Genomic DNA, 25,956 nt, shown 5'->3' with positions numbered 1-25,956 from the left:
CCTGAGTCACAGCTCAGCATTATGATCACTTCCTCCCTGGGCACCTTTCCCATCCCAGGAAAGTCAGGGAGGTTCCTAAATCTGATTGGACTCAGGAAGGTTTCTCCACACTGGAGGTGGAGGTAGGGAATGGGGTGAGGACACTAACAAAAGATGCTCACCATCCCATGGGGGCCTGCAGGTTCCTTTGCCTTAGCTATGTCCTCACATGAGCATAATGGGTATAAATGAAATGAGTGATGTACTGAAGGTCAATACAGAACTGTTTCTTCCTCCTTCCAGTAAAAGACACTGTAGGCATAGAAGCATAAAAAACAAATACTTTATGTAAATGACATGAGAGAATTTTACTTGGGGACCTTTTTCCCATGGGGGAAGAAAAAACATACCAAGGCTTTGATAAAAATAAAGATCCCCTTCGTCAAAAACCCCTAGTGTACAATCCTATGTACATGTTGTTTGTTTGACACCATGGAAACATAGCTGATTGCAGTAGACAAAAGCATGTCAGGGAAAAGACCAAAAAAGGTTAGATCAAGGTTTTCCCCCCAAGACCACTGAAAAAGAATCCTGATTGGTCACTGCTATGGAAAACATGAAAATCCTTATAAACAGGAAACGCCTTCCTCCAGGGCTTCCAAACTTTCTCCAAAATAAAGAAAATTATAGATTTTAAACCATCTCTTCATGGTAGATTAACCAGGTTTTTGGACTTCAGTAGAGTTTGTATTAATAGGGGTTACAGGATGTAGAGACAAACTAGTATACACACCACTTTTGAGAAAATGGGCACCAACCCCAACTTGGTGATGGTCTATAAATGAAAGCCCTAGAACCCTGACTTCAGATGTACACACAGTCCAGTGGTTCTTGAAGCTAGCTAGTGATTTAGAAATGAATGGTATTAAGCAGCCGTTAAAGCTTGGGAGTTCTTATTTTAGGTTTACTACTTGGTAAGAAACAGCTGATGTTATTTAAAAAAAAAAAAAAAGGAACAAGAAGAAAAATTCAGAAAAGTCAGAACTTGATCTTTTGAATAACTGTGTCTAAACTAGTTTATTAAAGACTATCCTTTAATAAGCCTCACATAAGCCCATGTTAGATTACAGAAACCCTGGAGGGTTCAAATAGCTTCATCCCTTTAACAGAAGAAGCACATTTTCCCCCAGCAATGATTTTTTTTTTTTAAGGGAAAATGAAAACATAAAAGGAAACATAATGATCTGAAAGTTTCATATTTTTCTCTACTTCTATCAATACTCCATGAACAACTGAGTTCACATTCAAATGTACAGACTGTTAACTGTACGTTCAGTTTGTGGGACGCAATGAAAAAACTGTCTACAACGCAGAAGGCTCTCTTCCATTGGAATGCCCTGCATAAGAGAAAAGTAGTAGTCTTTGGATACCATGCAGTATCCATGGACTAGATGAAATATTAGATGGTTGACAATTTTAAGACTATCATGAGTCCATTCCAAAGATCAGAAGTACTTAAGTCTGCTATTAACCACAGGACAATCTGTTTTCAGCTTGACTTCAAACTGGGTTGAGGATGGCCAGTCAATGTGGGGCCAAGAAAAAGCTCTAATTTTCAAAGGATATAATACACATCCCTTGCTCTGTATAGATGACACTTCTCATATTGACCTATATCATAAATTAATTTTAAAAAAGGAAATGCTGGGCGCCTGGGTGGCTCCCAGGCTGGGTTAAGCCTCTGCCTTCAGCTCAGGACATAACCAGGGTCCTGGGATTGAGACCTGTGTTGGGCTCTCTGCTCAACGAGGGGTCTGCTTCCCTCCCAGCTCTGCCTATTTGAGATTTCTCTGTCAAATAAATAAATAAATAAAATCTTAAAAAAAAAAAAAAGGAAATGCTTCTGAGCGCCTGGGTGGCTCAGTTGGTTGAATGACTGCCTTTGGCTCAGGCCATGATCCTGGAGTCCCAGGATAGATTCCCGAACTGGGCTCCCTGCTCAGCAGGGAGTCTTCTTCTCCCTTTGACCCTCCCCTCTCTCATGCTCTCTATCTCAAATAAATAAATAAAATCTTTCCCCAAAAATAAATAAATAAAAAAGGAAATGCTTCAAAATGAAAACGATTTTCATTCTCGAGACATTCTTTTCTGTACTGCCAGCTGAACAATTTCACCAGTAGCTATACTGAGAAACTGTAACTCTATGGAGTCATACAAAGAGGTTATAGAAAAGTGACAGAAAGGGGTAGCATATAGTAGTCTGTGAACATATTGAATACTACCAAAGCAGAAAACTACCATTCTAGGTCTGGTACATACAAGCTAAAAAATATGTATGTGTTCTTGACTTAGGAAAGAATTGTCAGTATTTAAATTTAATAGTACAAATAAGTTTGATAATGCTGTTTTAGTAACTCATAGAAAGCATATACATACACCCAATGAATTCATCTCTTTATTGCATATTGTTTTTTTAAAAAAAATGTACAATCTCATAACACATACAACATTTTTTTTTTCTTGGTACTATAACAACAGTCTTGCACCTAGAGACTAAGAGGTTCCAACTACTAAGCTAATAAGATACAAGACATATAATTAAGTTTACAAATTATAATGCTTTCTTTTTGGCATTAATTTAAAAAAACAAACAAAAAACTTTAAAATACACACCCAAGAGAGAAAAGTGGCTACTTACACCAGCACCAATCTAAAAAGTAGATTTTTTTTCAACAATGGCACATGGAATTACCTGCACGAAGCTTTGGGGGAAAGAAACCAAAATGGAAATGGTAAAGGAGGCCTACCAGGATGGCCAAATCAAAATGAGGATGATTACAAAGGGCAAGAGGGACACGCTAGGGGCTTGCTCCTCTATGTGACTCTCCATCCACTTGTCCATTCCTTAACTGTAAAACAAAGCCATTTTCAAAATACAGTTCCAAAATTGAGCCAGACCAAATTTCTCTTACTATAAATAGAAAAGAAGATAGAGGCACTTTTGTTAAGGAATAGACACATCCATCATCGTCTCCCATTCCTCATCTCCAAGCCTCTTGGAGCAAAGTCTCTGTCTGCCTCTTTAACCCGGTGGATTTGCAGACCTTGGTTACTGAGGGCTGGGGAGCACAACCTCTGCGGTGAGTTTATGACCTTATTTGCTAGTCATTCACTTCCATAAAATGGGTTTGCAATGAGGGGGGAAAACGTAAAAACCACTGCTCTTGACCACCCTTAGAGCACTATTTCACAGCTTTCAGATAGTGCAGAGACCTTCCCATCTGCACCAAGCATTATAGTTTCTACAAATTATTTTTAAATAGCATGATTCCCGTACAGTGCATATTGGTATTCTATTCACCCCTTTATCCCCATTAGAACATAAGCTCCTTGGGGCAGGGACTTTGTCTTGCTTCTCACTGTAGCCCTACTAAGCCTGGCACATAGTAGGTGTTTAATAAATATTTGTTAATTGACTGAAAAACTCAATTTAGTGAGTAAATAATGTTCTAGTGCAACAGGACAAACTATTCTCTCCACAGGAAACCCAACCACAACACGAATGATAGAAAGAAAAGAGAGAATCTTAGCCCCCTCCCACACTACAAATAAATAAAGCAAAGCCAAAAAAAAAAAAAAAAAAAAAGTAACAGTCCTCTTTATATATAATTTAAGGATATTAAGAATTGGTAGGTTAATGGTAAGCATCTATATTTTATTTTCTAATGTTCATTGTTTTTATTCATTTCTCCCTGAGAGCTTCATCTTTTGGACTGAAATTTTACAGGTAGCTTTACTGACACACAATTTAAAATGACAACATATAAACAACAAACCACTTCAAACATACTTAGAGATAAATAGATCTTGGCATCTCTGTTGGTGTTGTTGACATTTTGTGCATTCACTAAGTGTCCTTTAGTCCAGACCCATACTGACAGAAGATGCAGCTTGTCCTACAAAATAGGAAAAAAAAAAAAAAAGGAAAAAGAAAAGGTACCCCATAAAAAATTTTAAATAATTTTTATCCCGTCAGAGAATTCCTCCTTTTAGGTCTTGGGTGGGAAATTTTATTTTTAAAGTTTATATATCTATATTGTCGAACAATAAGCACATTCTGGCAATCTTGTTCTTTAACAAGAGCGCGAATTGCATTTAGATAAATAGTGTTCTTTTCAAAAGCAATGTAAATAAATCTTCAAGAGCACTTGGCAGAGAACTTGATGAAATCAGGGGGAAAAAATTGATGCCCAAGTTTTAAATATATAAAAAAAGTCTGACATTCTACATAATTCAGATTGTGTGCAAGATGTTCTCAATGAACATTTACAGACTGCACCCCCACACCAATGTCGGAAATTCTAAGCTGGTCCTATCAATTACTGATGCAATACACCAGTGTCACATTGTCAACTATCAAAAACCATTTTAAATCTATATTTTTCCAACACTAGTTTTATCAATGAAAATAATTTCAAAGTATACCAAGCTTGGAAACCATAAAATATTTCTCAAGCCTTTTTTTTTTTTTTTTTTTGCTTTTGTTTTTCCTTTTTACTCTAGGGAATGTCTCTGTCACCTCTTTCAGGAGATTATATTGTGCTTCTGAACAGCCATGGCGTTCAGGGGAAGAAAATGAGCCATATTCAATACAAATGCATACACAAAAGTTTCTGAGCACATACATTAACATAGATTTTTTTTTTAACCATACATATAGGTCTCCAGACAACACTCAGACTTCTATATACATTTTTTTAATATATATGTACACATACATTTACATACACACACATTCACACATTCACTCACAGATGAAAGAAGAAATTGCCACTGTTTGGATTGCAAGGCAGTGTTATGAAAAGTTCTAGTCACTTCAAAGGGCTGCTAATGAGCGTTCTAAAAAAAGTATCCAAGGAAAATTAGAAATTAAGTTTTGTGACTGGTCTCTCTCGGCTGCTGTCCGTCATCTGGTTGGTAATACGCTTGCGATTCCGTTTCAGCTTAGAAAGGTCTTTGTCAAATACTTCTCCTGAGCGTAGAGCTGAAACCAGGTCATCGAACTCTCCACCCTCTTCACTATTCTCTTTTGCTTTCCTCATTTTACGTTCCCTTTCACGTTGTTCTTTGAGCTGCAAATAGAAAGCAACCTTTTACAGAAGTGTCGAAGTGTTTTGTTTTCAGTGGAGATGAAGTCCTTGTAATATGGCCATACTCCAGTCACATCAACCCATGTGCATCCAACAGCTGCTAACGCCCTCGGACCTCACAAGAGACGGGGAACTGGGACTTGAGGTCTTATTGTAGAAGCAATGAATAATGAAGATTAGACACTCACCATCTAGAATCTAGGTAAACCTCATGATATTCTAGTTAAAACAAGAGCAACTAGGACAATTCCTGTGCCTATCATGGAATGAGGAAGTTATCACTGAACAGACCCCAAATATTAGTTTATTTGATAGTATAGAGAGACTAAAGCAAACGCTCATAGGACCACTTTCCTCACATCTAAGGCTTAGCTTCTATCCCCTGTGGATGCCTGGAGCTGGCTACACATGGGTTATTATTATTAAAAACCAAATTATACATGCATTAGAGAAAATTTACACAATTCATATAAACAAAGGTGGAAAAATCATCCTCAATCCTACTGTTAAGAGCTAACCATTGTGAGCCTGCAGGGGGTAGACCCCACCACTATCATTTTCCCTATTAACACTTACCTTACCAAAAAAAAAAAAAAAAAAAAAAAAGATTTACACAGAAGTAATTTTGTAAACTTTCTTTTATCATTAAATATTCTTTGAAAATGTGATTTCCAAGGACTGCATATTCCATTAGGTAGCTATTACACCATTTAAAGCTAATGCCTGGTTGGTAAACATTCAGGTTGTTTCCATATGAGGGCTATTATAAAGATTGTGGCTGGTTCTCTTTGGGCAAATTTAGGGTTATTTCTTTATAATGATTTCTGGGAAATGAAACTCCAGATCAGAGGATGTAGAAATATATCTGTTCAGTCTTTGGACATATACTGCCTGACTGCCTGAGAGAGACTTACGGTGACTCAAACTCAGAGCAGCATTCTAGAGAGTACTTCGATGCTCTCCTTCCCGCTGGCACATCACAGCGCCGTCTACACACCAAGCAGCAGCAGTTCTGGGATTTGCAGGAGGTGGAAACGGCGGAGATCCTCATTATGTTACCTGGGCTTCCATGCGAGCGCGGCGTTCCTCTTCCTCCTTCTTCCTTCTCATGTTCTCATTCTCTTGTTTGGCTTCTGACACAGCCTGAAGAAACTGATCAAAAATGCCAAAGAACTCATCCGGCTGGATTTTGCCAGCTTCCTCCCCAAAGTGTTTCACTGCTTTAGTAAACTGGAAGAAAAAAAAGGGGGGGGGTAGTTTTAAGAAGGTCAGTGTTCCAGAGGAATTGTGTGATCAAACAGAAATCTCTCTAGAAAGCAGTGATGTTCAGAAAGACTCAAATATAACTTGCTGAAGTTCAATGAGCCTGTATTTATCTTTGGCTGCTGAACAGGCCCATCAATCACTGCTAAAGTAAAAAATTTAATACTCCTTGACTTTTGAAACTATTTATTCTTTTCCACCTCATTTCAGCTTAACACCAATGATTACCTACTCTGACTTTTTATTAACTAAACAGTAGTAAAAACAAGAAAGCAAAATATCACAGGGCAGAGCACTCAAGACGTAAAACTAATAGCAAACTCGGCAGGGGTAGGGAAACTTGTACTTTTAACTTTTCTTTGAAGCAGTTTAATATCATTTATTGGTGCCATATGGTTAATATCAAAAGCAAATGGGATCCAGTGCTTCTTAGCTGCTTTTCCTAATCCTAAGTAACACTAGCATTGTGATATTTCCTGGGCCTCAGTTAGAAAACAGTCACGGACTACAGAATCATTAATGCAACACCGAATTTATGACTGAGAATACAATTTTATTCCAAATTCTTTCTTAGAGAGAATCCCTTTTGGTGCAAATCCTCTCAAAACAGCTAAAATGCAAAATATTAAGGTAGAGATAAAAAAATTAATACAAATATATGTCTCTTATAACAAAATAGTTATTTCCAGTCTCCTCAGTATTTTTTCCTCCTTTGAGTTGGTCAATGTATCAGCTTATTTAAGATTTTAATTCTTTAAACTGAAGTATAATTAACATACAGTGTTATATTAGTTTCAGGTGTACAACATAATGTTTCACCAATTCTATACAGTATTCAGTGCCCACCAGGAAAAGTGCAGTCCCCATCTGTCACCAAATGTTATTACAATTTTCCTGATTATATTTCCTATACTGTACTCTTCTAGTTTTAGTTCTCCTGGTAGTTATCTTCATAACTCAAGACTGCATGATTTTAGGAGTCTTAGCAGTATCATGACTATCCAAAAAATGTTCAACGCCAGTCATAATGTTTTTTAGAAATTTTCTTCCCTCTGTAAGGATCTAATGCTGTTACTCCTAAGCTACTAAGGAAGATGTTTCCAGCTTCGGAGTCAAATGAATTCTCATTCTCTATGCCTAATCAACTACTTAACATTTTCCAGATCTCTAATTTTCTTTTCTTCTTTTTTTTTTTTTCTAATTTTCTTCATTTAGACTATGAAGTGTTGGTGCAGTGCCCCCAACCCAAGAATTTAAAGTTGCTTTTATTTTTCTTGCATTATCTCCTTTATTGTATTTTTTTCTGATATTTTGGTAACACTATCTCCCTATAGGAAATATTTTTAGTATTTATTCTTTTATCCCCCCTAGTTTTACTGAAATATAATGGACATATAGCACTGTATAAAATTAAGGTGTACAGCATAATATCTTGACTTCAGTATATTGTGAAATGATCACAACAGATTTGGTTAACACCCATCACCCTATACAGATACACACAAAAGGGTCTACTTTCCTAGTAACTTTCGAACACAGCATGCAGCAGTGTTAACTACAATCATCATATTGTCCATTACAACCCCTATACTTATCTTAGCACCTTTTGGCTACCTTCTTCCAATTCCCCATCAATATTTATTCTGAGATAAAACAATTATAAAGTTATATGTGTGTGCATATGACATCTTATAGTTGTCATGGTATATCTTTAAATTTGAAATAAAAATGTTCTTTTGCCATTTCTCTCTTCACTGAGGAGTTGTTCTCAATGTTTTACTTATTTGGAAATATACTATTAGAAACCAGAGTTCTGGGGTGCCTGTGTGCTCAGTTGGTTAAGCGTCTGCCTTTAGCTCAGGTCATGATGCCAGGGTCCTGGGATTAAGCCCCATGTCGGGCTCCCTAATATAAGAAATAGGGCTCCTCCCTCTCCCATTCCCCCTGCTTGTGTTCCCTCTTGTTGTATCTCTGTCAAATAAACACAGGAAATTTTTATTAGAAAAAAAAAGGAAAAGAAATCAGAGTTCGTTTTAAAATTTTATTTATTTGGCAGATTTTATTTATTTGACAGACAGAGATCACAAGTAGGAAGAGAGGCAGGTAGAGAGAGAGGAGGAAGCAGGCTTCCCACTGAGGAGAGAGCCCGATGTGGGGCTTGATGCCAGCACCCTGCGATCATGACCTGAGCTGAAGGCAGAGGCTTTAACCCACTGAGCCACCCAGGCACCCCAGAAATAAGAGTTCTTTAGGGAAAAATACTCTGTTTATACTCCACACACAAAGCTCTAGCTTGTCTTCACGGCTTTATAAGCTAATTTCTAAAAGTTCTGGTATGAACAAAATGGCATTAGATGGCCTACAACTGAGTCTCTAAATCATTTAAGTTCATGCACTCCAAGCCATCCTGAATGATCTTTTTATCTAGGAATTCTAGTGATGATGAAGTCATGTATATTTTGGTCTGAAGAAAACTAGTTCCAGACTGAAGTTCCCACACTAAAATTAAAAAAAAAAAAAAAAAAAAAAAAAAAAAAAAGTAGGTTGTGCATGAGCAAGTGTTTTTATATCACAAATTAACTGTAGGGTTGATTCTTATAAAAATGTTTGAGCCCTCAAGGAAGTAGATTCTATACTGCCTTGTTAGGGTGGGGTTGGGGAGACCCTTCCTTTATAGATCTGTATCATCCAAAGTGGTGAGGCATATGTAAGACATGGGTGGGGGTGGGGGTTAACACAGAGGCCGCTGACATCAATCATGGGACAGCAGAAGCTGGACTTCTAATAGCAGTCCTCTGACCATACATTATCTTTCCATTTACTTAATCATGTTGGAGGTGTGGTTTACAGTTGAGACTAACTAATGTATCCTAATACAGTCTTCTTTTGCACTGCAAGCAGTTGTTTATGTACACTACACATAAGCAAACATCCATATCTATTACTAAACAGACGACTACAGTGAAATGACTTCCATTACTCAAGTTATCAAAGGAAAGTTAAAGCAAAGGCTATTGTGGCAACTGAGAAATGAGCAGTGTGGAAGAGCTCGACAGGACGGGGTAGGGGTTTAAGATAACTTATTAACAATGGGGGGGTTGTAAGAGAAAAGATGTGTACATGCATATGTATATAAATGTGTATTTATTTTGGAAGAGGAAATGGGGGGTGGGGAGGAGCTGAAGTCCTAGTTATTAGCCAATGAAAACTTTTCCTTTAGAGGAAATCAAAATTTTGAAATAGCAAGAATCTATAACCTAAAGCACTGTATTATTAAAACAATGCCTCAGGCACCTGGGTGGCTCAGTGGGTTAAAGCCTCTGCCTTTGGCTTGGGTCATGATCCCAGGGTCGTGGGATCGAGTCCCGCATCAGGCTCTCTGCTCAGCAGGGAGCCTGCTTCCTCCTCTCTCTCTGCCTGCCTCTCTTCCTACTTTTGATCTCTATCTGTCAAATAAACAAATAAAATCTTAAAAAAAAAAAACCCCAAAACATATGCCTCTTGTCATGAGGCTCTGAATTAAAGTGCATCTCCTTTAATAAGTTCTGCTGGAGATTTTCAGAGGGAATCTCCTGCCCTAAGTCTGTCTCAGGACAGCATATAAGTTACAGGTACTGGGACACCGTGGCCTTGGTAATGCGTGATCTACTCTTTTCTGGTTCCCAGAAGTAAGTACTTTAATCCAGTATCAACCATGAAAAAATTGCAAAATATTTACTGGTCTTACACCATCCAAATACCCTGAAGTCTTGCTAACCTAAAGGCAACACAGGCCACTTAGACAAAAAGGGTGTGTTTCAATTGATCACAGTCCTAGATACAAAGATACTGAATATCTGCAGGTATCAGCCCTATTGAACAACACTCAGTACTCAAGGGGACACTTACCAGGTCTTTAGCTTCTGCGAGAAGGTCTTCCACATCAGAGAAGCTGAAGCTGGCTACTGTGATGAACTGGCTGACAACAGACACAAACTTGTCCCCGGGCTGTGGGGGCTGAGATTTCTGATATTCTAGCTCCTTAAACACAGGAAATGGACAATGTCAAGGAAGCCCTCAAATGTGGACACACCTTGCCTCATTTTCCATATACCTCGAGTTTAACAAGTCAGAATGGCAAACACATCAACACCTACTCGGAAACACCTTGTGGTAGCCTAGCTCCCCGGGCTCTTCCATCTACCACACCAGAGCCAAGCCCACATGCACCCACACTATTTGCAAACAGCCATTTAGCCGATCATCTGAGTACTTCAACAGTGTGATTTCTTATACTAGCTTTAGGATGTAAGTAGATGAGCATTTAGATAAAATTAACAAGTTAAATAAGGAAAGCAAATTGGATTCCAAAGGTGAGTGACTGAAAGCAAGGGAGTTTAACTGTTGATATTCTGTGCTCAGAATTCTGGGAATCCTGGTTCCTTGATTTTTTTCCTTCTTTCCCTCTGGCCAAGTCTAATGACTTTCTACATGAGGGTATCTGGATCAGTGGAATGTCAACTACAGGCACCATAACTGTCTACCATCTATTTTGTTTTCGTGAACAGGCAGGTAGGAGTATTAGTGTCTTATTAATTACCCATATTCTCCATGACCAGGGTGATGAACACACAGATTATTCAAATCTAATGTTCGTAATTAATTTCAACCATTGCCAGATCCACTTTCTTAATCCCACCCTCTGTGAGTGAGGGATTATTCTCCTCCTTGTACAGATACATAAATTGAGGTATAGAGGGATTAAATTAGTGCAAAGCTGATCTGTGATAGTGCCAGAATTTGAACTCCGGCCTGTTTGACTCCACAGTCTCAGCACCACCACACTGGGCACCAACTGGGCACCAAGATCAGACTTGATCTGAATCTATATTCTTCTGTAACTGCTTTGGCAGAGGCACTAACGAGCAGGAGTGTAGAAGTCACAGGATCTGGGTTCTGATTCTGATCCATTACTGATTTGGTTCTTATCTGTGACAAGTGGCCTGGGTCTCAGTTTCTTCACTTGTAAAAAGCAGGGAATATTCATGTCACCATGAGAACCAACGAAATAAGTGGAAAGTTATAAAATATGGAATCTGCTCTGATTGGAATACATTGCCATAATTCCAGTACTTTGGCCTTGAAAGTCAGCAAGTATGCATGTGAGATACAGAAATATAAAAGCAATTTTGAAGTATTTCATTCATGTATAATCTCATTTCATTCAAAGACTGAATTAAGAATTTTATCTTTGATATCTTCAAACTATATAATCCATTTGTGTCCAGCACAATTAGGATTCATGAATATTTAAACAGGCCAAGGTCTGCCTCCCAGTATTTCCTTCTGGTACTACATTGTGACATGTATGCTGCCGGGGGGCAGGGAAGGTTTCTGTGTTAAAGAGTGTTACAGTGTCCATGACCCAGGTGCTGGAGAGATTTCAGCAAACCTACTTTTAGTAGACCCCAAACCCAAAACTTCCTCCCCACCAGGACCCCTCCCCATGCCTTGCTTGAACTAGCTGAGATGCAAAGGTCAGAGCATCCATTACCAGGCTTTAAGGCTGTCGTAACTGTGACCCTTGTCTCAAGAGAGCCTTCCAGTGGGAGGAAATGGGAACGGAGTGAAGGCTATAAAACCAGTCTCATCCCCAACCACCCTTAACCAGCAGGCCTCTGTAATCTGAGAAAGACCATCCCACTTGCTCACTCAGTGCCTTGGCCCACTGGGGTTGGAAGAAAAAGATTTCTTTCATTCAGTTCATCTCCTTTACTTCTGAAAGAGCATTCCCCAATCCCCAAAAAGAAAAAAGAAGAAGAAGCAGAAGCCTTCTATGTTCCCTAATTTATTAAAAACAAGCAGAAAAATATCAGACATAACTTTTATTAGTTATGTCTTTAATGAATTCAGCTGCTTTCTATGGCACAGTTTTACTATAAAAAAAGAGGAGGGTCCTCATGGCACTGCTGAGAAGTGATCTGAGAGAGACTTAAGAGAAGAGCACCCTTCCGAGCTGCCTGTGGAGCAGTGTCCCTTGTCGAGTGCCAGGCTGGATCTCCGACTACTCTCTTGAGCAGGCTTCTGGACCTGACCCACCTCCTGGCTCGAGGCCACACTGGGTGGGGCCCACGTGGCGTTCAGGTGCCATGGTCACCAGTAAGTCCAGTGGCACAGCCTGCTTTCCTTCCACGGAGGCATGGCCCCAGGGACAACCTCATTGCTGTGTCCGTGAGTTCACCCCACCCCTCTAAGTCGCAGCTCAAAGTCCATCTCCTCCAGAAGAGAAGCTTCCTCTAATAAATGCCAGTCATTCCATAAGCTTTGTACTAACTTAAATCCACCCTTCTTCCTCAGGCACCTCTGTAATCACTCTGCTTCTCTGGATGTGTTCTCAAGAGCAGAAGGAGCGCTCTTGGCCACTGCCACACCGGGAGGGCAAGGATTCTGAATCATCATGACCCCTGGCCTTGAGAATGGACCATACACCCAAAAGTCTGTTCAATAAATCCTCCCCAGAGGACCAACTCCAAGACAACAGAAGTATTCCACTGTTCTGCTAAGAAAGAACATCACTTATTAACAGAACCTGGACTCGGAGAGGACCCTTGAGGATTATCTAGCCCAACCCACTTTAACGAGCCCTGTCTTACAGGCAGGAAACCAGTGCAACCCTAGGTCTAGCTCCCCAGTTCCTGCTCCCGCGAGACCCCCACGACACCCCCACGACGTCCTGGAGCTGAGTCACCAGGGTGACACAACCTGCATTTGCTTCTTCACTGTTCTTGTTTCCCTACTTTGCTATTTTTTTAATCAATATTTTGATCTACGCCACATTTATCCCGCCTTGCTGGACACCATCAGCACCAGAGAGAGTGAAGAGATTGGGAGTAAGAAGAAACCCGTACTCACCAGCTCTACTGCTTTCAGGCCACTTCTCAGGGTACTTATTTCTTTGTCCAGCTCAGTCATGCTGTTGCAAAGAGTAACATTTTAGTGACCAACATGTGACTTACACGTATTGAACAGATGATGGGTTTACATATCTCATGCCTAGAAGTCCACACTAGTTTAAGTGTTTAAAATTCCCTTCCATGCTCCGATCTCACAGAAAGGTGACATTTTAAGCTTAGGGACTTTAGATACAGAATTATGGTTTCTGTTTTCCACAGCCAGCAAGTGTATTTTATAGATTAAAAAGAGCAGAGTCGAAAGGTCTCCCCTTTGTACAAAAATACTTCATGTATTTTTCAATCTCACAAGAAAATCTCACTTAAGGCAAATTATTATACGTGGAAATGAATTTTTTGCCATATGTGGCTCCCCTTGAACAAATAAAAGAAGCTGTCTTATCCGCATTCATGCTCAGATTGTACTCTCTGTAATTAGAGAGCACTGCTTTTCACTAAAGTTCTGGTCATATGAATATTACAAGGTGATGGCTTAAACTTCCTTTTTTAAAAAAGGATTTATTTTTAAGTATTCTCTATACCCATCATGGGGCTCGAACTCAACTCCGATATCAAGAGTGGCTGACTCTGCTGACTGAGCCAGCCGGGCACCCGGGGATGGCTTAGATTTCAATCACGATGATATTTCTTAAAGTTATACTAACTAGATTTCATTGTCTTTTTGTAGAGAGAAAGTTTCCTGGGTTTCTCCTATAAAACTTTCTATTTGATGGCTTTTAAAACCTCAGAGATTGTAACACAATCCTCTTAGATAATTCAGATGTAAACAAATTCATCAATGTTTCATTTAACATTTTCATTTCATATCTCATATTTCTATCAAATTCTACAAAAAGAGGGAAAAAACTAGATGGCTCATCATCATTCTTTTCAAATTCACTGCAAAAGAGATGCAGTTTTAAATACACATGTATGTTTTTAAAGGGCCAAAAGGAGGAGGGAAGAACAAGGGAAACTGCCTGCTCTTCAGTCTCTGAAAAGTGGTGTGAAGTCTGTGGTGAAAGTTTGGCAACTTTCCATTTTATTTTTAGTTCCTTCATTTGCATAAAGACTGCTTTCCATTAAAAGGCTTCCTTGGTTCCTGAGAGTGTGTGCACATGTGAAAATTACTAGCAATGCCCTGACATTTAGGTTCTATTTGCTTAGCTATGTATCCTTGTTAACTAAGGGTGTTCCTACCTGTATTGAATAGAAGTACCTTTTAGATGTACGAGCGAAACCACATTCCTTTATAATCCTCTTAATAACTCAGAAAATAAGGTTTTCTGGAAGTTAAAATTACATGCAGGAGTAGTCCAAAGAAGCTAGAAAAACATGCATGCATATATATATATATATATATATATATATATATATATTCAAAACCATGTAGCATATTTCAGTGACTTGGACAGGTTTCAAACTTTACTTCATATGTTATTCAGGGGAAAGCAAACGGAAGGAGCCTCTTCATGCAATGCCAGCTAACTGCCTCAATGGCTAAAGCACAGTCTAAGTGATTTAAAAAAAAAACAAAAAACAAAAAAACTAAGACAATTCCCTGGAAGGACTCACTTTACTTTTGCTGCGTGAGGAATGTCCCGTAGTTCTTCATTCAGATTGAGGACCTTGGGGTATTTATTTTCCACAATAGTTATGAGATAGTGCAAAAGTGTGATGTTCCTACAATTAAAAAAAGAAAAAGTATTAGACATGCTTAATATCTGTGCCTGGTTTGCCTGTGCAAGTGGCTGAACCTGCGAGAATGCCATATTCCTGCATTCACTCCAGGATTTGGGAGACTTTTAAGAGGGATCCTCAAGAGAAGGGAACAGGGAAGAGCTTACATGAGATTTACACAACTTTATGTAAAAGGAAGCCAGTATCTTCAAAAGGGAAGGGGACAAGATTTACTACTTTGGCTCATAAAGAGCATCTTTCAAAATGTGGATGATGGAAATGAATAGGAACCCTCGTCAACAGGAACATACCTACCAAAGACAAGGTGTGCTCAGAGGCTCACAATAAGCTGGGGTGGGGGTGGGGCGGTAGGGACTGAGGGGTGCTTAATTTACTAAAAAGTACAGCTATTTTTTATTTTATTATTATTTTTTAAGATTTTATTTATTTATTTGACAGACAGAGATCACAAGTAGGCAGAGAGACAGGCAGAAAGAGAGAGGCGGGAAGCAGGCTCCCTGCCGAGCAGAGAGCCGGATGCGGATGCGGAGCTCGATCCCAGGACCCTGAGACCATGACCTGAGCCGAAGGCAGAGGCCTAACCACTGAGCCACCCAGGCGCCCCACAGCTATTTTTTAAATATAAAAGTACAGAGCAGTGACTCACTGATAAGAATTTATTGATAATTTTCATTTAAGCTTTTTCAACTCTACGATAACTTTTCTCCCCTGACTCATTTATTTTGCTAGCTTTTGTCCCCTCGGACTCATCTGTTTTGCTGGGTAGCAAAGGGTGGTCAGAAAGCTAGAAGGTCACCTGCATTAGGGCTGGGTCTGGACGTGGACCAGGACCGTGCCATCATGGCCATGACATCTTTGCAGCCAAGAATCCATTTCCTAATGTTAGCAACACTTCAGCTCCTACCTCCACAACCCAGCTCCCTCTTTGGTGGTGACAGGCCTGAACCCTGACTGACCTGGATTGAAACAGTGGATGCGTGATAACACTGCCTGTTAGGCCAAGCTGTGGTGGTCTGGTCCCGTTGTCCCGGACTCCAACGCACATTACAGTCACCTGGTCCCAGATGCCGGGGCCTGAGATGGGGGTGGGGCCAGGCACGGGTATTTTTAAAAACTCCCCAGTAATTCTAAGAGCCAGGATCACAAACCGCTGGTCTACTGAAAGTTACCATAATCAAGAGGACATAAATGTATTTCTTTAAAGACATGGTCATAATCTTTAGGCAGGCTACTAATTTACAATGCTAAATCACAGTAGCCTCGGCAATCCCCACCCCGAGTGAAGCAGAATTGTCAAATAATTTCCTTTCCCATAATAACGAAATGGTTTTTATTTCTGTTTGTCCCTGCATCTTCACACAAGTCAGTGCGATCCCATTCCTCTGAGTCAACTGGCCCACGTCTGAGAAAAACTTTTCCTTCATTTTTCTTGCTCTCAATAAGCTATTAGAAAACAATAGCCCAGCAAAGTAAAGTAGTGGCTAGTGATTCTGGCCCTTTACTTTGTAGATGTCGAGCTGTTAGCCTTCCATTTCAGATTTGCTGTTCACAGAATCTCGGTGTAGGCCCAAGGGAGCCAAACCCCAGCAGCCATTACAAGAAAGGGTAGAGCCATTTTCTTCACTTTCACAAAGATGCTTTGTTATTTAGAGACACTAAATCCAATTAAACACATATACTTTTCTTAGTGTAGAAAGACTTCAGGCTAGATCAGAACGTTCCCATTCGTTTGCTATCCAAATAATACCTTGCTGGATTGAATATAAATTCTTGAAGAATGAAAAACCGGCCAACAACCACACACATGATTACTCATCCGTATGGCGGGAAACAAGGGAAGCAGAGGGAACGCACCCTTCACGGCTAACTGTCCCACCCCTGCGCAGTTTGATTAGAGTCAACTGAGTATTTCCTGAGTGACTGCTTATAAACAAGGCACTCTGCTAGGCACTATGGGTTTACAAGACACTGGGGCACTATTTCCAGGGACAAAACATTCACAGGAAGAGGAGGAAAAAGAGATCAGAAATGTTTTTAATTTATTATTTTGAAAAGGCCTGCATATTAAATTCTATGGTAACTTCAACAAGCAGATAATCTCAGAGTAAGTGCCAAGTTATCAGTAATGAGGGGGCAGAGGGTATCAAGGGAAAGAGAGAGAGACAGAGAATGCAGAGAAGGAGGGGGGAGAGAGAGCGGGAGAGAGAGAGAGAGAAGGCAGGGAGGGAGGGGGAGAGAGGGAGAAAGGGAAGGGGTGGGGGGAGAAGGAGGGGCGAGGAGGGAGGGAGGGAGGGAGGGAGAGAGAGAGGACTAACTGGTAGTGAGGGTCTCCTCCTCTTTAATTTGCAAGCGGAGTTGAAGAGAACACCCTTAAAAAGGTGACTGCCCTTTATATGCAAGTACGAGGTTGCAGCTATCTACTACACCTTCCAAATAAGGTCCATGTGTTGTCGGAGCGGAGCTGAGGATAAGAGAACAGGTGTCAAATACCCATGAGGCCAAATACCTTGCCTGTGATCTTAGGCAAGCTAAAGGAACCACTGGACACTGCCTCAGTTTCTTAATCTGACAACAGGTGCTACAGCCCTTTGGCCTGTGTACCCCGCACTATCAAATACAAAAGTGCTCTGGAAGGATCAAGGGCGTACGTTAAAAATAAGGTGGTGATTGCACAGCTGCCCTTTGTTAATCTATCTCTACATAATGCAAAATTAAGGTTTAGCCCTACAACTTAACATATTGCTTATTTCTTATAGGATGGATTCAGGATGGCCATAATGTTCTGCGTCACTAATCTCACAGAAAACACAGAGTAAAGAGCCTTACTAGTGGGGAATACTTAGGGTGAACAGCCCATATTTCTAAGAAGAATTTGGACACAGGGAAGTTCACCTTAGAAATAACTGTGCAAGTTGCTCTGAAGACAGGAAGAGCCTTAGCGGAACAGAGCTCCCTGGGAAACTAGTGTTTTATGCCTAATGAGCCTACCTGTTAATGACAGCAGAGTACTTTTCACCTCGGTGTTTCTAACAAGAATCCATTCACCTAAAAACTCTCTAGGAAACATTTAGAGGAGTCTTGGAAGGAGCAATTTAATACCAACAGCCAAACTGCATTTATACCTCATAATTTTTTATAGCTGCTAGCATCAATGTATAAAGGACGGAAAGCATACCTAAGACCCCAACAAACTTCACATTCTATCATCAGCTGTCAGTTTTTTTCTTTTCCCTGGAACGCAGTTCTCTGTGGAGGGGGTCATGCCTGGGAAAGGTCACGAGGAGACCATTAGCATGCGGGTCACAGTCTGTTTCTGGATCCAGGCACTAGTCACACAGAGGTTCAGTGTGTGAAAACTCATCCGGTGGTGCATTTCTGACTGATGACCTTGTCTTTAGTGTATTACACTATAATACAAAGTTTATCCAAAAAACTCTTAAACTTAGACTAGATGCTATCTTCCCGGGGACTGAAAATGGATGAAGGATAATAAGCCCGATGGGAATTCCGGGTTATCTGTAATTAGGAGAGGAGAGAAGTCAATGCTGGAGAGGGAAGGAGCATGCGCGAGAGTCAAGCACACCAGAGGCTGCAGCATTAGGGAGACCCAGGAGGCCCGGAGGGGTCCTGACTTCAGCTCCGGGGGCCTCCAAGTGTTGGAAGAATCCGTACTTACTTGTCAATACTGGATTTTGTGTCAGCAATCTTGTTTAGGCTGGATATCTTGAATCCGTACGCGTTGCCTCTTTGGCCTTTATTCATGTAATTTCCAAATGCCAAAACCACTTCTAGCAGCTGCTTCAAGGCGCTGCTCCTGAACAACTCTTCTGAGCCGGAACGGATTGCTTCAAAATAAAGCACACATAACCACAACTACCACCAGCGAGACGCCTCAGTGACACCCGTCCTAACCCACACACCCAACAGCAGATACTGAAGAGGTAAGCCTGGGTCGCCAGACAATCAGGGAGCCTTACAAAACACCTCAACTAGCAGCAAAGAGCAAGGGGAGAGCCAGTGATGTTGTTCAATGGACCCACGGTAGCTGCACAATCGTCCTTTTCCTGGCTGATTCATTAACTGTGCGCAGTTAAGAATACATAGAAAGGGACCGCATTTCCCACATTCCGCCGCAAACGCTTTCTTGCCTGGTAGGACTCAGATCAAAAGGATGACTGAGCAATTCTAGCGACAAAGAAGCCCCTGGCCAAATGTGTTCCATGTTGCAGCTTGCAGGCATGACCCACAAGGGACTGGGGCTGGAGCAGGCTCCTGAGTCCAGCCTGCATTCTGTGGCTGTGCTCTGCAGCTGCCGAGGTTTCAAACACTTAAAAATTTAACAGCCTGAAATGTTCCCTTAGAAATCCCAGTATAGCACCACTGTGATAAAGCTAGTTACAGACTCCTAGCTAGTGGTGGTCAAATATGTGTCTTACCAACACCCAGCAAGTTAAAAGCCCACTTCTCCAGAAGAGCCCAGGAGGTGTGCTGTAAGCTCCAGAAGCCAGGCCAGGACAGAGAGCTAGGGATGGATCTTATGTGACTAGCCACCTCAAGTCCAGGAGATTTTAAGGAAAAAAAAAAAAAATCACCCAAGGGATCCTGTTTACTATCCGCACTTGGACTGTACTTGCAAACAGGTACTTATGATGAACATCATTTTCAATCTGGAGGCCTGACTTTACCTTCTACTTTAGGTTTCACTTCTGCCACCCGCTCCGCAAACTTCTTTTTGAAGTACAGCGATTGGAGTCTTTGCTGATAATGGTTAATTCTGTAAGAGCAAGCACGGACTGATGAGCATTTATTTACTTACGACGTCTATCTATGTTCACTCAGGGGATATGGAGGCGGAGGTACTTTAGAGTACACACCCCCCAATACACACACACACACACACACACACACACACACACACACATAATTCCTTATTCCTCGTCTGGACAGGAGCACAGGAAATGAGGCCACTTTGTCTGAAGAGCCCACTTCCCTCTGACTGCCGGAGTATTTGGGCAATGGCCGTAGGGTCCTTAGCTCTAAAAAGATCAGGCAACTGCTGAAAGAAAAGGAGAGTTGTCCCCTCCCCTTCCTCAGAGTCCCAGGAACTCTTGTGAACAGAGGAGATAAAAAGGAATGAAAATGTAAAGCCTACTCCACGTTCTGGGCAAGAGAGGGGCTGTTTCTCATGTTTCTCCCATGCTTAACTTTCCACAAAGTTTGCCTCCAGCAAAGCTACAGAGTAAAACTCATGTCCATCAACCTCTCCTCATATCATCTTCTTCCCACTCATGTCCCCAAATGATCCCCTTTCTTTACAGCTAGCTCCCTTTCTGCTCCCCTCAGGGCTGACAGGCTCTGCCTTTCAAGACAGCAACTAGTGACCAGCGATAAGAGGATGCAAACTGGCCTCTGGTCACCACTAAGATAAGTTGCTGCTGCTGAGAGGGGGAGCGCAGGCACTCTTGCCAAGGCCTTCTGAACTCAGATCACTGCCTTAGCTGCTCTCTGTGGGAAACTTCAGTCCAGTAGCCCCATCCAATCAAATAGACCTACATTTGCAGTCTAGGTTCTCCTCTTGTTAGGTGACCTTCAACAGGTAACTAAATTCCTCCATTAGATGGAAGAGAATACCTCCCTACCCAACAGCCTCCTGGTGGCGCTGATAGAAGGATCAAGGGGGGGTGATGCATGCACAGGTCTAGACAATTACAAAATGGCGGCCAATGTGGGTGACCATCTATTTATCCACACACAGGCTTGCTGGGCACACCAGTCAAAATTCCAAAACCATCCTTTGTCCTATAGCAGTATTCTTCCCAACAGCAAGGTGAGATGGAACAACAAAAATAAGTCTAGATATGGCAGAAGTGTAGAGTGAGAGCCATGTTCACCTTGGCTACACTCATAGGCCTTTGGTACTCAGGGGAAGAGCTCTGCCCTGGGGTTGAAGGAGAGTCTCGGCACCACTGGTCCTTTTCTAATGCAGAATCAATTTTTTCAGGCCTGGGATGGCAAATAGACTCAAGCTCACATGCCAAACAAAATTATGAAGCAGTGGCTGCCTCTGGGTTTTCTGGAGAAGGGTTGAGAATGCTTGCCAAGACTCTGTGGGAAGTGTGCCATGACTGATTAGAGATGTCTGCATGTGTCATGATTTGACATCCAGACCCTAGTTGTTCATTCATGTGGGCTCCAGGTCGACACGGCTGGGTCTGCCCATTTTCTGAGATGCTGGGCTACAGAGAGAAGGGAGATATAATCCCATAGCAGTCAAAGTGTGGGGGTGGGGGGTGGGGGGAGACACTGACTGGAACCAGGAAAAGTTATGACTTGTTTAGGTCCAGAACCAGAGGTAATTATGAAGAAATGCTAGCCCTGGCTCACCCAGAGGGAAGAATTCCCATAAACAAAACAAATTCCACATAGTTCTGACTTAAGAAGATTTTATAATTTAAAAGGGCTTTAAGTGAAGCCAGGTTACTGGCCCAATTAATTCAACAAGAATCACAAGTTTATCTTCCTGAGAGAGGTCAAGGGCATGTTCATGTCTTAGGCATTTTCAAACTCACCGGCTCATTTCGAAAAGGAATCTATCAGCCTTGGCCATCCGATCCAGTTCATGCTTATGTTCCTCCAACAGGTCAATGTCACTTTTTTCAGGAACAAATTTCAAGAGCTAAGAAGCACATGCAAATATTAAAACTGAGGTTTATAACTAAATTCTTGCAGTAAATTTTCACTCTTTCAGTTATCTGCCCCAAAATGAGACTGTATCTTTTGTTGAATTTATAAACTGTGCTACAGGTCATTGTTAAGATACCATACAAATGACTAAATCTTTGCAGTTAGGTGGTCAAAGGTACCAACTTCTAGTTACAACGTAAGTTCTAGGGAGGTAACACACAGCATGACTAGAGTTAACACTGCTGTATAATGTACAGGACAGTTGTTAAGGTGGTCGATTCTAAGAATTGTCATGAGGAAGAATTTCTTTTCCTTTTTTATTGTATTTACAGGACATGATGGATGATGCTAACAAAACTTATTACCTTATCATTTCACATCTGTAAGTCAAACTACTATGCTGTATGCTTTAAATTTATAGGTCAATATGTAGGTCAATAATATTTCAATGAAACTTGAGGAAAAATCTTTTCTTTTTTACTTACAGGTAGTTAAATTGATGTAAGATTCTTTCCTGGCAACTTTCTACTCTATATTGTCTCTCAAATCAGATTGTGGAAGCTCTTTACCAGGATCCATTTTGCATAGACCCTTAGAGGGACTTGGGATATTCAATACTCTCATTAGAAGGTGATGCAACGGAGGTCCAGAGAGACAAAGCCACTTACCCAGAATTACAGAGAAAGTTCATGTAATCATCAGAAATAGAACTTAGGTCTCTTGACTCCCAGCTCAATGCTTTTTTCTATTACATCATGCTGGGATGAGTAATTCTATGTGTATTTTCCATTCAACTTGTTTATTTCTCTGCCTTATGTATTTCCATCTCATTTTTTGCTCCATGTCATGATGGATGAGAAGAACATGGTAGGATTTGGTTTTTGATTCTATTTTTTATTTTGGCGGAAGAAATGAGCATGGAAAGTGGGAGAAACAGCGATATTTAAAGTTGAAAAAGTACTCTGTGTCTTATTTCAAATCACAAATATGTGTATATATATACCCGCAGCCCTGTCCAAGTGTAGTATTTTCTGGATCGGATGCCCTTGGATACATATACATTTTTTAATGATACTGACCCTCTGGACCCCAAGAGCCTCCCTATAATTTGAAGCTGGCATTTGGATGATTCATTTAGTAGGCTTCCAAAGTTTGTTGGATTTAACGATGGGACCTCAGAAAAGGCAGTCTGGGTGCCACCAGGAGGAAAAGAGAAATAGAACTACAGGTGAATGGAAATATATTCCAGGCAGAGTGCACACCACATGCCAGGGTCTGGAAAGGGTGGCACAGCATTTATGCCAGTAGAATAGCTGTAATGGCAGTGGGGGAGGGTAGCAGTGGTCAAGGTCAGGGAGTAGCAAGGACCTTGAAAGAATTTCAGTCTTTATTTTGTGGGCTCTGGGATAGGACTTAAAATATTAAGTAGAGGGATGAATTTACATTTTAAAAAGACCACTACGCTCACAACAGAGAAGGAATTAGAAAGGATCAAAAGTATTAGGGGGTTGTGATTAGATTGTTGGTATAGTAATCCAGGTGAGAGAGGATGGTGATCTGGATTGGGTCATAGGTAGATTCTAGAATAGAACTAGCCTGACTTGTTGATGGATGTCGGGTTATGGTAGAGGGTCAAAAGGATGCGTCCAGGCTTCTAGCTTAGGCAACAATGTATACATTGTATACAATGTATACAATGTAACAGGAAACCCAGGACCAAATGGAGGAGAGTCGGTGGGGAGAGAGTGTTTAGTGTTTGAAATACTGGCAAGAGAACCAAGTAGAGATTCCTAGTTGGTAGGTGGACAAATGGGTCTGATGCGCTATACAGAGCTGTTTGGAAGACAGAGCATGGATACTGACTACAACATGCAAGGATGTGAGTGAGGTAACCAGGGGAACCATCAACGGAAACAAAGCAGGGCTGGAGAGAAGCCAGTGTCTGAGGAATGAGGACAAGAGGAGTAACCTTTAGAGGAGACAATGAAATGCCAAAGAAACACATTTCACCATGGAGCAAGTGGCCATCGGTGTCACATACCAGCAGCAAATCAAGGAAGATAAGGACTGCAAAGTGCCCCCTAGCTTTGGCAACAGGGAGGTGGTGAGTCCTTAGTGAGAACAGCTTTCGGGAGGTGAGGAAGAGTGAACAGGAGGTGAGTGTGGACAAGCTTTCAAGAACTCTGCTTGTATCAAAAGAGAGAGAGGACAGTAGCTAGATGGGCATGCACAGTATGAAAAGGTGTTTTGTGAAAGGCTGAGACTTGAACAAGTTAAAAGTGAAGAGAAAAAGGTGTATGATGGGGGGGGGGGCGGGGTGCAGACAGGATGCTCTGATCCAGCTGGGTTCCTAAGCAGAAGGAAGGGCTGGGCCAGAGCAGAGACCAGAGCCACCCCTCTTTCCTGATGGGATGTCATGGATGTGGATGCCGGTGGGTTCACTGGTCTGGTAGCCTGACTGGTTCTAGGCATTTATGTACCTGTGTTCAAATGGTACCAGTGGACAGGACCAGTATCTTCTTGCTATTCCTCAGTTCAGGGAGGAAGGTAATAAGGGAAGGAGAAGGGAGAAGCAAGAGAGAGAAAAAGACTTGTTTTTTCCTCTTAGTTTGGATTTTTATCTACTGGGCAAGGAACTTCATTTCGAGTCTTAGGGATTCCTCCTCCCCCCACGACACACACACTGGTTTGTGTGCACTAAGCCACAGGCCCCTGTTCAGGACAACACTAGCTCTTTTGTACAGAATGCTGTGAGAGGCACATGCTAAGGTTCAGTCCTTCCCAAAACAGAGTCAAGTGACAGACTGTGTCCGGATAGTTTTAGGAGAGGAATGAAGACTTAGACAAATACCTGGTAATGAGGAGAAAACTATAGTTCCAAGAAAGAGGAGGGTATCAATCTCCTCTGAGTTCTGAGCTCAGCAGCTAAAAGCAGAGAGGAGGGAAGGAATCTGATTCAAATGCAAATCCTAACTAGGAGTAGAGAGATACTAGTTAAAAGTTTGTCTGGGAGAAGTGCTGTGTGAAAGAAGAGGAAGCAGAGGAAGAAGAGAATAAGGAGGAAAAGAGAGTATGGTAGGTAGGTGACCAGAGAGTAAGACCCACAGAATTATCAGGGTAGACCAGGTCAAAAGTATCCCATTTGGCCAGATTCTGCTTCAGTAAATTGATTTTCTTGTATTTATTTGAAGTACATTCTATTTGCACGAGAAGCCCTTTTGGCAAGATCTTGAAATCCCTTCCCTCAAGGAGGAATTTTGCTGCATGCAATTTCACAGTAAACAGATCTTGTGGAATTTTGAACATACAACTTTGTCAATAGGGGCTGAAGGCCTAAGGACCAAAGCAGCTTTCGGCACAGTTCCTCCCTCTGTGTGAGCAGCTTCTGATGCAGGCACCCCAAGTGCAGGGTCAGCTGGGGACCGGAGGGGGGCAGAAGGAAGCTGGGCCACACTTCCGGGTAGAGACCCTTGTTAGGACTGGTTGCAGACAGAGAGGGAAGAGTGTGCAGAGAAGCTGTAAAATGCTCCAAACAATTAATTTTCAGTTTAGGAATTATGTTTAAACTATTTGTACACAAAGGATCCTGACAGGCTTGGATGCACAGTCATGGGCTACTGGTAACTAAGTCAAACATCAAAAAGGACAGCCTGACAACTTATTCCATTGCTAAGTGTGAGGGCTTCCCCAGGATGACTGCAGCTGCAGGTTTTAGGTGGAGCGGGTGCACTGTGGTGTGGTGACACCTCACATTTCACTCTTCCCTGCTCTGTGTTGGAGGCCTTTTCTGACATCAGCCAGAACACTGTGGAAAAATGCATAAGCACACAGACACTCCCTCTGGGGCAGCCACGCCCTCCCAAGATCACTGTTAACAGTGCTAAACAGCCTTTACTCTGCTTCTGGGAGCTGAGCATCCCCGCAACCAAGACCTCAAGTTCAGCCTGGTACCACGATTGTCCACAGTTAACCTTCAGTGGACCTGGCACTAACATGGACCTCTAGACCAAAGTCATGCAAAATAGGATTTCGTACCAAGGACAATGAGACAAGCAGACAGAATAGTTTCAGAGCATGGAGACAATCTCCACGAAGCACGGAAATATTCAGGGCCAGATTGATAGGTAATAATCCCTGAAACATCTTCTATTTCAAGAACATTGTCATTTGGGGGACAACTGCGCAAAGCTGCTGAGACACACATAGCAGAGTTGGAATGGCTCCACAGAACGTGTTAAAGGAACACTGCA

The 25,956-nt window shown here is 41.5% G+C and overlaps 1 protein-coding gene across 4 annotated transcripts in view; it reads right to left on the bottom strand.

Moving 5' to 3' along the window:
- Positions 1 to 2,416: 2,416 nt before the first annotated feature.
- Positions 2,417 to 25,956, bottom strand: part of DAAM1 (dishevelled associated activator of morphogenesis 1) — a 162,691-nt gene continuing 139,151 nt past the window's right edge. For all 4 annotated transcript variants that reach the window (XM_004738862.3, XM_004738865.3, XM_045070058.1 and 1 more), the window contains 8 exons: positions 21,592 to 21,698; positions 19,708 to 19,796; positions 18,699 to 18,867; positions 14,897 to 15,004; positions 13,284 to 13,344; positions 10,281 to 10,412; positions 6,189 to 6,359; positions 2,417 to 5,111 (listed from right to left, as the gene is read on the bottom strand). In XM_004738862.3, coding sequence (XP_004738919.1) covers positions 4,902 to 5,111; positions 6,189 to 6,359; positions 10,281 to 10,412; positions 13,284 to 13,344; positions 14,897 to 15,004; positions 18,699 to 18,867; positions 19,708 to 19,796; positions 21,592 to 21,698 — 1,047 coding nt within the window. In that variant the 3' untranslated portion in view covers positions 2,417 to 4,901. The remainder of the gene's footprint in view (positions 5,112 to 6,188; positions 6,360 to 10,280; positions 10,413 to 13,283; positions 13,345 to 14,896; positions 15,005 to 18,698; positions 18,868 to 19,707; positions 19,797 to 21,591; positions 21,699 to 25,956) is intronic.

Source organism: Mustela putorius, unplaced genomic scaffold (assembly GCF_011764305.1).
Source record: "Mustela putorius furo isolate JIRA1106 unplaced genomic scaffold, ASM1176430v1.1 tig00000129_pilon_pilon_pilon, whole genome shotgun sequence".
In the NCBI taxonomy this organism is placed as follows: Eukaryota; Metazoa; Chordata; class Mammalia; order Carnivora; family Mustelidae; genus Mustela; species Mustela putorius.
The sequence above is the reverse complement of the archived record's forward strand: the minus strand, read 5'-3'. Positions and strand labels throughout refer to the sequence as shown.